General features: G+C 53.8%; 1 protein-coding gene across 3 annotated transcripts in view; it reads right to left on the bottom strand.

Annotated features, from left to right (window-relative positions):
- The window catches only part of EDAR (ectodysplasin A receptor), a 108,236-nt gene that overhangs the window by 18,248 nt on the left and 77,526 nt on the right, over positions 1-12,462 (bottom strand). For all 3 annotated transcript variants that reach the window (XM_081833280.1, XM_081833282.1, XM_081833281.1), the window contains exon 6: positions 5,794-5,879. In XM_081833280.1, coding sequence (XP_081689406.1) covers positions 5,794-5,879 — 86 coding nt within the window. The remainder of the gene's footprint in view (positions 1-5,793; positions 5,880-12,462) is intronic.

Below are 12,462 nucleotides of genomic sequence, written 5' to 3'. Positions count from 1 at the left end.
CAGCAACTCCAGGACCAGGGCTGGCCCGGGAGCCCAGGAAGGCTTGTTGGCCAGCACGGGATCTGCTGGTGCCGCCCTGCCATGCTTCCAGCCCATGCTGGGAGCCGTCTTGCCAAGTCTGAGCTCTCAGCACCAGAGGTGTCTCCTCTGTGAGGATTTGCTGCTTCTGGAGCCCAGGGACCTAGCTTATCTGGAGCTCCTGGCCTTGGCCCCTTCACCTGTCTCTGTCCCTGAGGGCCTGCCTCAGATGTGGACGCTGGTGGGCTCAGAGCACCACACGATGGACGGGGCGGTCTCTCCCTGCCGCAGGGCACCATGAGTTCTGTGGTTCCTGCTTCTTTCCTTCTTTCTCAGCTGTTGGTCGCCAGGACCACTTCTTCACTCTCCCACTATGAGAGAGAGGCGTGCTGAGGGGTGCAAGCAGGCCTGCCCATGGGGCCCGAGTGCTCACCAGCACAGGCTTCCCTTGAATGAATGCAGACTGCAGAGCTGACCTGCTCAGAGCAGAGGCTGCCCACCTTACTCCCAGCCCCCCACCCCGCCCCAGCTCTCGGGCCCCGGGGTCACACCCCTTCCTCCTTCAACGACAGTTGGAAGGGGCAGTTCTTCTGCTTCCTCTGCTGGGTCTTCCGGCGCCTGCGGTTCCAGGGAGTGGCCCTGCTGGTGACCAGAGCTTAGACTTGCCTTTCTTAGCTTGCCTTTCTGGAGCACAGGCAGAAACTTTCTCGGGCCCCCTACCCCTAAGCTCACGACAACTCTCTGCTTTTCCATTTAGCCTTCTCCCCTGGCCTCAGAACCAGTGGCCCCTTGGGAGGTGTTGGTGGAAGGTGCGCCCCCCTCCCCCTGTCCCTGCGAGGGCTCGTGCACGTGGCCGACCCTGGGGCTGGAGGCTCTGCTGTGTGCAGACCACGCGGCTCCCCTCCAGTGTGGCAAAGGAGGCTTCAATGGCATCCAGTCAAGTGGGGAAAGTGACGTGGGGCAGGGCTTCAAGCAGAACCTGCTTTCCTTTTTAAAAGCAAACATGACACTGAAAACAAAGCTAATCTATCTGTTTGGTAAGGGACTCGAGGGAGCTTAAGCTATTCCTCAGGGAAAAAAAATACCCGTGGGATCTGTTTGTGGATTTGTCATCTTTGTCTCTTCTTGTCCCTTTCTGCCGGGACTTGCCAGCCAAGGCTGGGGGACAGGGGCTGGGGGCACACATGCGCCCAGGCCTGTGGTCCAGGGAGGAACAATGAGAACAGCCTGGCTGCACACTGACTTTGCGAGATGCCTTTGCGCCTGGCTGGCAGGGCTGCTCCCCAGACGCCGGCAGCAAACACTGCGTGAGGGCCGGGGCACATCGGTAACGCACGCCCCATCGCCCCCAGCGGGCGGCTCCTGTCCTCGCTCAGGTGGCAAGCAGGGCCTCTACCCCGGTGTACGACATTCCCCTCGAACTGAGCTCCAGCCAGTGTCAACTGAAGGGCCCTGGGCTGCAGGCGCTGGGCGGTCTGTGCTCGGCTGTTCCGTGATCCCTGAGCTGACCAGGGGAACGTTTTGTTCATCCCACGGTGAGAGGGAGGGTGGGCTGGAAGACCTCATGATTGGAGGTCTATCTCCGCGCACAGGTGCCCCAGGACAGCATGCCACGGCCACCAGCTCCCTGCACGGCAAGTTCCCTGTTCCAGGCCCTGCTCTGCTCTCATGAGCATTTGGTGTCTGGACGGTTTCCTTCCGCTCCAGTATGTGCCCTGTGTTTTGGGTTCATTTGGCCTCCTTGGAACAGATCATTAGATGAGAATGTTCTTCAGTTGTTGTTTCTGTTGGGTGGTCAACTACTGATCCATCTTACCCTGCATGATGCTCCCACTGGAGCTTAGCTTTGAATAAGCAGAGAGGAGATCCTGCAGGATAGGAGTAAGGGAGGGTTGATGAAAACTGCAGTCCCAGAAAATCGCCATGAATTGCCACACGAAGTCTACGTTAAAACGAAAGTAATAGGGCCTGGCTCTGCTTAGCTCAATGGTGTGTTCGGGGCAGCACTGACTTGGGACAGTAAGTACGGGAGGTGGCGGGCTCCGCACGGTGTTCATCCACTTTCCTCAAAAGGATTTTGAGAACTGTAAGCATGTGGCTTAATGCAGTAATACTTCTATTCAGTGTGATGACAGGATTTACGGGGCCTTTGAGGTTTGTTAATCCACACAATTTATAAACATGCCATATGTATTAAAGACTGCTGGGATTCTCTCTGCATGGGGCAAGCAGGTTGGATTTTCAGGAGTGATTTGTTTATTGATTCTTAGTTGTTGGCGAGGGTGCCCCCAGGCTGCTGCGTCGGCCCAGCGCCCCCCAGTGGCGGATCCTGGAACAATGGGCAGAGCCGTTCGAACCTGGCTGCTCAAAGTGAGGGTCCCCGGGAGCTTGCTGGAAATGCAGTCTGGGCATCCACCCCAGACCTGCTGCGCCAGGATCTCTTTTTTAACAGGACCCTGGTGACAGGTGTACGCATCCCAGCTTGAGAAACACTGTGTTAGAAACAGCTGGCCTTTGGGCCTTTGGGGATGCCAAAGCTTCACACTTGAGTGGCATCACTGTTGGGCATTGCACGATGGCATCTGAATGAAACTTGCCACAGCTTTCCTGAGTAGGCTTTTCCAAAAGGTGAGTCCATCCTGGGCCTGACACAGGGCTCGGTGTCTAATAAAAACAAAGAGGAGTGATGATAAACATGATGCCGATGGGACAGGTGAGTCCCCAGGCCCAGAGCTGCCTCACTGGTCCCTCCAGTGCTCTGTGAGGGAGGGCTCCTGCCAGCTGGGCCCAGGGGAGCTGACGGAGGACAGGAGGTCAGCAAGTCAGGTGCGGCCTGCGTGGGCCTGGGAGACCCGGGGTGGAGCCACGCTCACAAAGCCACAACACGGATTCCGTTACGAGACAGCTCTCAGGCGTGAGTTCTCAGGACTTTATTTCTCAGGAAAGAAAGAAAACCAGACAGTGCTGGTTTACCAAGTGGATCTTGTTCTTTGCCTTCACTGAAAAATAACCGAAGGGCTTCTTCTCTCTCTTCCATCTGGTGCTGATTTCCAGGACAGACAGTGATGGGACGGAAGTGGTTTCTGTCACCACGGCGTCCAGAAGGAAGCCCTACACTTTCCTGATGGGCAAGGGTGGGGAGGGAAGGCCCTTCTCTCAAGGCTCTTCAGCACTCTGGGGGTGCCTGGAGCATCTGGGGGCCTCCCTCTTGCACTCTAGTGGTTTAGAGAAGAGTCCTCATTTACACTTGCTTTGTGTTTTCAGTACTCAAGGTATTTGGGGCGTGGATGTGTCAGCCCTATTGACATACTGAGAGGGTATAATTTTCTCAATTGTCCAGGAGAGGAAATAGACACGGAGGAAGGTTTCGAGGCTTGCAGGGTATTTTAGGGTCCCTGAGTACCAGCCTCTGTAGTAACTTCCACTAACTTCTGTTTTCATCAGGGATGACAACTGGCTCAAAGGCAAGATGATTGTAACCAATGGCCCCATCGCCCAACACTTCACAGAGCCACGTAGAGAAGCAACTCTTCCTCTAAGATGGAAGAGCAGTCGCCGCACAGAGAGACAGGGAGTGCCCCTGAGGGGGGCGGAGAGCTGAAGCAGCTCCTAGCCGGCCCTCTCTGCTGAGGAGCTCCCAACCCGGGCACCCAGGGCTCACTCCCGCATGGGCGTCTTCCCGGGAGCTGCCCGTCACCTCTGGCTGTCCCAGACCTAATACACACACTGCATGCTTTCCCCAGGGTCTGTGCCAAGTTCTCTGACCATGGCTTTGCACAGTCCGCTACTTATTGACTCAGGGTGGCTTCGTGCAGCAAGGACCCAGGGAAATCACATCAAAACCAGAGGAAGTGTCTCAGGTTGGAGGCAAAGGCGCTCTTGACCACTGACTGTAGGCCCAGGAAGGTGCCTGGTGGGGCTTGGGCAGCCAGCCGACATCAGGGTCATGATGCATGAGGTTTCCCTCAGTTCCTGCTTTCCTGGGGTGACGCTGTCAGGGGCAGCCCGGGGGTTTGAGTCCCAGGGTCTTCGTGGAAGCTGTGGTCATAACCAGCTTTTCTGGTTCTATCTGCTGCTCCTGAGGGTTTGGGGTCAAAAGATCTCTGGACTGAGGATGCCTGCAGGGGGAGGTGCAGAACCCATAGCTGGAGAGAGTAACACTCATGTCCACACTTGAGGCCCTTACCCAGGCTCCATGCACCATGTCACCCGACAAGGCCTAGCCAGTCGCCTCTCCCCATATCCCATACGGACACACAGAGGTCTGGTGGCTTGCACCCTGACTCTAAGTTTCACTGGTTTTGCTGGCCTCTTCTAGATCTGGCTGCTATGAGCCTGCTATGAGGCCTTACTGGGAGCTGGTTTTCAGTTAAGCAATTCAGGGCTGGGGGTTAGGGCAGGGATGCACTCATTCTCGAAGTGTCCAGGGCTCAGGGGCTTTGCTTTCTCTCCTCATGCCATGGACCCCACTATCAGATGGCAAGAGGAGGGAGGTGCCCCTCCAGCCGGCCAGGTGGTTATGGAAGTCCCGCACAGGGACAAACCTCACGTGTGAGCTGTTTTCCGGGTTCCACAGGCAGAGCCTTTTCAACATGGGTGGGGAGTGTCTGACATCTCAGTGAGGGCTCCAGCCCAGAACTGTCTGGTATTGAATCAGCTGGGATCCCCCAGCAGGAGATAGTGGTACGGTGGCTGACGTCACCACAGGACCTGCCGGCAGCCCAGAGTCCTTGGGCCTCCTCTACTTTTTGAATTGATGAGCATGTGGCTGGGTACAAAGCTCCGCTTTAAAGACACGCACATCCATTACTGCGGGCGCATCTACTGAAGCAATCTAGGAAAAAGGGGATACCCCCCTCCCCGCCGGCAGCCCTGCCACATGCTCACCTGGGTACCTCCTCTCCCCGAACCCAAAGGCGAAGGAGAGGGAGAGGTGGTCCCCCTCTCTTCCTGCTCTCCTTCCCCACTTCCCACCGCTCTTAAGGGGCAGGCCCTTGGTCTATTCTCCTGGGCAGGATTATTGGGAGCACATGGGGTGGGGGCCTTAGAGAGAGCTGGGAGAGGCAGGGTCCCCGCACAGCCCCTCTTCTGCCCTGCAGTGGGAGTGGGGCTGGGGGAGAGCAAGGAAGGGCTCCTGCGGCCCAGGGACCAGCTGTCCGCCCACCCACCTCCATGGCGTCTCTCCAGACCACAGTTCCAAGTGGCTACACACTACATTCTCTGGAGCAGAGTTCCCTTCCTCACAGATACATGCAGTGAGGATCAACCAGAATGAAAACAGGAAAGAAACAGCCTATGGTGGGACTCTGAACTTGTGAGCCTCACTGCTCACATGGGCTTCGTGGAATCCGGTTCATTCACTGTGACCACTCCTCACCTTTCCCTCAGCCTTACCTGGTTTGAAAACACGTGTATGAGAACTTAAAATCGTCTAGCGCTTTGCAGGACTTTGCACAACACCTTGGCAACTATGATCTCATTGGTTTTCCCATGAACTGCATGAGAGGGGGGTTCAGATTTTTGTGACCCCACATTAGAGATGCGAAAACTCACGCCAGGTGGCAGGTGACCGACCTGTCTCTCACTCGCTAGCTCGGCTGCAGCAAACCTCCCTGCAGGGGTCTGTGCCAGGCTGGCCAGCCCACGGGAGCGTTTTTGGTTTTGCCCTGTCTTTCATCTGTCCAGGTGCTGGGACTGGCTTCCTTCTACACCCAGGGGAAGGAGAGAGACAGTGGGGAAGCAGTACCGCTCTGACGGAAGGACAAGAGCACTCACATTCCTTGGTGTGGGGGCGTGCCAGGAGGCAGGAGTAGCAGACCATGCCGTAGATGTTCCTGGGTCTGTTTTCCAACATGTAGTAGCTGCAGGGAAGGAGAGACAAGACAGAGCAGACGGCTGAGCCAGGTGTCACACAAGCAAGTACTGACCACTTGGCATGCCCATGCTTGGCATGATCCAAGCATGATCCAAGCATCACCAAAGGCAGGAATGAGACATATGCTATGGGAATCAGGAGCTCTCAGAGCCAGCTGCCCATTTTGACCACTGAGTTTCCTTGGGAGTTTTCAGCATGACTTGAAATGGAACATTCTTTTTCCAATATTGGGCCATTTTGGGCCCTTAATCTCTCCTGTTTGGTTCTTTTCACTGATGGATTTGCTCAGCGTGTGTGAGCGATCATCATCTTCATTCACATCAGTCACTGGAATATCTGCCAGTAGAACCTGATTAGCTCTCTGGGTGTCCCAGCCAGTGAGACAGAACCCCCCGGAGGAGGGGCACACCCTGACCCAGCGAGTGCCTGTCTCAGAGCGTCTAGCCTGGTGGGATTACTGGAAAATGCATCTATGAGCCCCTCAGACACTGGCACCTCCCAGACCTCCCGCACACCTGCTGAGACTGGACAGAGCTAGCCACAGCGGACAGAGAGATAGCGTCAGCATCTGGAGAGGTCAGTGCAGAAGGCCTTCAGCGTGGCCTGACACACAACCAGGTCGTAACTGAGATTGCTTTGCTTCCCCCCCAGTAAGCACCTGGCCCAGACACTGCCTAAGGGCAAGCGCTCACACTGGGGTTGTACACACTGAAGGAAAAGGACAAATCATTCACTGTAAGATGGTGAAGTCTTTCCCCCTATTGATGCCACATCTTTCGAGCTTCCCAATGTCAATGAGGCAGCCCCGGTGACCACGCTAGCTCTCAGAACGCCCTCCCTGCAGAGCTCTGCACCCTGGGTCAGAGCTCTCCGCAGGATCTGCCACCCCACCCACCCAGCAGTCCTCGCTTCCGGCGCTCACAGCTCAGGCTCCTTTCCACCTGCAGGTTTTGGCACTTCTCTTGGCGCGTGCCTGCTTTCCATAAACATACATTAGGTGGTAATCATGGAGCCATTTATCACATCATGAGAGGTCGATTAAGTAACGTGAGCTGGTGCCAAAGTTTTCCCTCATTACAAGTCAAGAGATGAAAAATCCCTCTCCACTACTGGATTTTTCCATGGTTGGTTTTTAATCTCTGTTTTATTAGCCGTGCACACTCAGGCCCCCACTGATGGCAGGGTAGGTGGCAGTGTGGCACAAGTGCTGAGAGGGGGTCTTTGGACTCCAGCAGCCATGAGCTGGACCATTACCAGTAACATTATGATTGTAATTGCCTGCCCTTCCTCAGGGCCTTTTATCCTCAGATCCCTGTGTATTTCGTGAACATTAATTAACCAATCTCAAAACACCCCTCAGAGAAGCCACAACAGCCAGTTTTCCAGATAAGCCTTCTGGAAAAAGCCTCTCTCAAACACACATTCTGCCACCCTCCAGAAGCCATCTGTGCCTGGGACGCAGGAAGCGACAGTGCGGTGGCCTGTGGTGCATCTGCTCCCACGAGGCGGCCTGTGTCTGTGTGTGGCCTCCCCGGGGTGACAGGCTCCAGGTCAGCCGCCAGATGCTTAACATCCAGACCCAGTGCTGGCACTTGGGGCTCTGAGTTACCCCTCACCTCTACCTCCAGCACAGTCCCCTGCCAGGGCAGGACTGTCTCTGTGGCTGGACTGGGAGTCCCTCGGGCCAGCCCCGTCCATATATGCATTCCTGGTACTTGCACTAGGTACTGAGGAGGGACAGTTTCAGGCCAACATTGGTTGGAAAAATAAATGAATGAGATGAAGTTCTTCTCCGTGGAAGTTCAAAGTTCACAGACTGACAAAAGCCCTGAGGGAGTTCTGTGCCTCTTTCCTCCCTTTTTAAAAAGCAGAACCACAGCGAGGCCCACCCCGTTTAACCCGGGGTGCTGAGCTCTGTCTTAGATGAAGAGTGCAGCCACCCAGCAGGCAGAGAACCCCGGGCTCAGGACAGCTCCTCGCTGGCTCCACGGGGCAGCCACACTCCATGCCACACTCTGTGCACGCCGGGGGGCCGGTCTGCTTCCCCTCCTCAGCACACGGCTCCTTCTCGCTCTCATCCCGAGTGGCTCTGGCTGGCTCCCACGGGGCTCGCAACAGCGGCAGCTGGGCCTCCTGTCCTCACCGCGCATCTGGACCAAGATGTGTGACGTATTAAATAACTTAGCCAAGAAACAAAATACCGAAAGGCAATCCATCTAAAAAAATGAGTCAGCTCCGGACGGCCGTTGCGGGATCTCACTGCCGGAGTCGGCGTGTTGACTACCTCACACATTTCCCGGCACGCACTGCTGCGCAGAACATTCTCAAGTGTGAGAGTTTCCTCCTCAGGACTAACCTCAGCAACTCTTGCTGTAGCTTACACCCAGATCTCCCTCTCACCCTGGCTGTGCAGGAGTGGGGAGTAATTGTTTGGGTGCCTATCTGACAGATTCCCATCAGCTTGAAGCCGGGTGTTCATTCAGGGGCCCGTGCCCCATCAAAGATTGTCGTCGGGTCCCTCCCTCTTTCTGTAGAGGCCTAATTTCCTATACTTGCATCTATGTTTAGACTTTTCTTAGTTCTTCTTTGTTTTTTTCCTCAAAGGTTGATTAAGGTAAGTAGACCAAGATAAAACTCAGGTTAAACGGGGCCTCTGGGGGCGCCTGGGTGGCTCAGTCAGTTAAGCAGTTGCCTTCCGCTCAGGTCATGATCCTGGAGTCCTGGGATCGAGCCCCATGTTGGGCTCCCTGCTCAGCGGGGAGTCTGCTTCGTTCTCTCCCTCTTCCCCTCCCCCTGCTAATGGGCACAGGCGCGTGCGCTCTCTCTCTCAAATAAATAAATAAAATCTTAAAAAAAAAAATGGGGCCTCTAGAATCTTCTATGAAGGGACCAAGTTCCTCCATGTCAATAGATACATAGATTTCCTCCAAAGATTTCCTTGCCTAAGCTTGTAATGGATGCCACTGAGCCATTGGATGCTCCACCTTCCCACACAATGTGGCATGTAGAACCGTGTCCTTCACCTGGTCCTCCAACCACCCCAGAATGCCTTATTTGAAGGGAGGAGATGTGAAGTGGAAGCCGGCCAACAGAAGGTGAGATGGGCCACAGCCAGCCGTGGGTAAGATGATGCCCTGGCAGGGGGCGGAGGCAGGCTACGAAATCCAACCTAAGCTGTCTTCCTGTTCTCCTGTTTTTGTTCCTGGTCCTCCCACGCAGCCTTGCTCAACAGGAAAGCCGTGTGTGCTCATTGTTCTGCCAGCATCTTGGCCACATACTGATGCACAGCAGAGAGGGCAAAGAAGGAGCACGTGCCTGCCAAACCACAAGGGGGCCAGGGCCAAGGCAACCTGTGGCGTTAGGAAGACAACTCTGAGGCTGCCTGCATTGTGGCCTGGCAGCCACCCGGACTCAGGAATGAAAGCAGCCTTTCACCGAGCAAACAGGGCCAGCTTACCAAAACCCCTTGTAATCCTCCCCCGTGACACAGCATGAGAGCTTTATTTGTTCCCTAGACCAAGGGCGGGTAACAGGAGGTAGGAGGCCCTGGCGCCCTCCGCTGACACGCACCAAGCTCCACAGAGCCCGTAGGAGGAGGCTGGGGGACCAGAGATAAAGTAGGGCCTTTCATGGCAGTGGCCTCGGGGGTTGGGAATGACAAGGCCAAACTGGAAAGCAACTACATCTTCATATCCGTGGAGCAATGTGAGGACGCACTGAGATGCAAGTGGAGATGTGTCTCCAGCACAGCGGCCTTCACCCACTGAGCGAGTGTCCTGGGGGCTGGAGACAAGGCGTGGAAGAAGCTGGTCGCTATTCTCACGGAGCAGGGAGGGAGTTACTCAAGACTTCAGAACTGGGAACACCCTTTTAAGAGTATAGATGTCAGCCTCCCCACTAATTCTACAGATAGTCATCCTTATCTTTTGAAGCCTTCGAGAGGCAGGGCATGCACAGCAATTCCACCGGCAATCCTCTTTCTGGGAAATATGTGAGGGCCAAGGAAATTGTCTTCACTGCCACAAAACAGCCTTTCTTGTGACCATGCTGGCCCCTGCCTACAGGGCAGGGTTATGTACTGCACTGGCCCCAGGGCTGTGCTTTCTGGCTAGAAAGTCTCTGTAGATCTAGGTAAGAATGAAACAGACTGTTCAAAGTTCATAATCACTGCCCCTTTTAGACCATCTGGAATAATCTCATGGTTGAATCTCACAGACCACTGTGGGATGCATGCATGGTTTGAGCCACGGCTGCATGGCTGGGTCAGAGCCAGCAATGCTGTGGGCGAGGCTCCGTTCTGCACCTACCCTTGCTTCCCCTCTATGAAGCTGCCTCACTGGAGGAGCCTATCTGGACCATCGACTCCCACACCATTCATGCAGAGATGGCTTCCAGATCCGACCTGAGCTTCTGTCAGATACCTTGGTCTGGATGTTACAACCACCTCAAATGCACACGTGGGTCCTCCATCTTCCCTCCACCTTCCCTCCACTAATCCCAATCCTCCTGTATCCTACATCTTAGCAAATGGCATCACTGTCCACACAGCTGGCCAAGGGTGACATCTGAGATTCCTCAAGATCTCCTTCCCCACACCCCACATGCCCTCGGTCTACAACTCCAGTCCATGCTATCTATCTTCCAGTGAACTCAGATTTTCCCTCTCCTTCCAACTTCCAAGGCTCCCATCTTGACCCAGTTCTCACAATGCCCCTGGGCTCCCACGTCTTCCTTAGCAGCACATTTTCCTCACTGCTGCCTCTTTCCAAGGTACTGCCCAGTTGTGTTCTCTACCAGCTTAAAGTCTGCATGGTGGCCCGCTTCAGCATTGAGCTAAAGACCAGTGTCTGGAGCATCATTTTCCAGAGCCATTTCCCCTCTGGCCCCTGCACCCCTCGCTGGTTTCTCCACACCCCCATGGGTGCGCCTTCCGTGCTGCCACAGGGACCCTCAGCTCCATATCCCATCAGGTGGCTTGCCCCTCTGAACTTTGCCCTGAACATCTCAGAGAGCTCTGTCCTAATTCTTAGCCTGACTAACTCCCACCATCCCAACATCACCTTCTCACCTCAGAGAAGTCTTCTGAGACCCCTCCCGACCCACCTCCCTAACCATGAAGGGAGGGGTCCTTCCTGGACTTCTAGAACGCCATGGGCACCTACCACACTATGCTGTGGTCACTGATTTCCTTGTCTCACTACCTCACAGAAAAGAGGAACCATGTCTTTCCTCTTGGCCTCACTAGTTTCTACTTGGTAGGCTCTTAATTCATGTGTTTCCTAAAACAAATGCAGGAGCAATTAGGCTAGGTTGCGAATGTCAGGTCAGCTTTTCACACCGAGAGGCTCTCAGAATGAGTTGAGATTTTGAAAAGAGGATTATTTGCTTTCCAAGGTGAACATGGCAAGGGGTGCATGCTTTTCCTTGGCACACCTATAGTTAGTCCATGAAACTCTGTCGTGTCATGCCTGCACCAATAAAAACTAGTGAAGATGAAGTTCCAGGAAGCAGACACTTTCTCAGAGCCTAATTCTACCCACCTAATAAGAAGATCATACTGAATTTCTCTCATTCAAGCACAGCATCTGTGCAGAACAGTCTCTCAATGGACGCTTGTACCATTCATGGGGGTGGGGGAATGCCTCGATTTTTCTTCTTCTAACATGTTCCTTTTGGTGGATCCCCCACAATGCAATAACCTCAACAAATAAATTAAAGACTGTCAGCTACAAAACTTTTATTTTTATCCTATTATTCAAGAGACAGTCTAATATCTTCCCTAGGTATAGCTATCTGCTTTTTTGCATATTGAAAAATAAGCCTCTGCAGTAAGGTTCCCCTGCTTTCTTTATTCATTTGACCATTGTGTTTGAATCACACGCTGTCTCAGGGACACTGACATGGAGTTATCAGGCAGATATTTGGAAATGCAGGTCTGTGGCTCTGGAGGTAGGTCTGAACTGAAGACAGAAAACTGGAGAGAGTAGGGGTGGGGGATGGTCACCAGCAGAAAGATGGAAGATGAAAGCCATGGGAATCAATGCTTCTCTGTAACAAATTTGAACTAAGGTTAATTTCTGCAAGTTTGTAAGGTCTCCTCATTTTAAAGAATTATTCAATTCCAATCTATTCTTAGGTTGGTGGGTCTTTCTGCCTTCTTTGTATTTCCTTCTCCTTACAGACTAATGCCTCATGTTCTTATTTGCGTATATCCTTCTTACTTTCTTTCTTCTCTTAATTCAGTACAATGATCCAGAGAAGATAATGTGCACAAGTGGGTTGCAAAGTATAGTGTGCTATTCAAAATGCCACTGCTCACCACCATTACCTCCATCATCACCACCATCTCCTCCAGCATCACCTCTATCATCACCACTGCCTCCATCATCAGCACCTCTATCATCACCAGCATCACCTCCATCATCACCACCCCTGCCTCCATCACCACCATCATCACCACGGCTTCTGTCATCACCACTGCCTCCATCATCACCACCACCATCATCATCACCACCATTACCTCCATCATCACCACCATCTCCTCCAGCATCACCTCTATCACCACCACT

Source organism: Leptonychotes weddellii, chromosome 10 (assembly GCF_054177405.1).
Source record: "Leptonychotes weddellii isolate Sample4059 chromosome 10, ASM5417740v2, whole genome shotgun sequence".
In the NCBI taxonomy this organism is placed as follows: Eukaryota; Metazoa; Chordata; class Mammalia; order Carnivora; family Phocidae; genus Leptonychotes; species Leptonychotes weddellii.
Note: the sequence above shows the minus strand (reverse complement) of the source record. Positions and strands in the feature narration are given on the sequence as shown.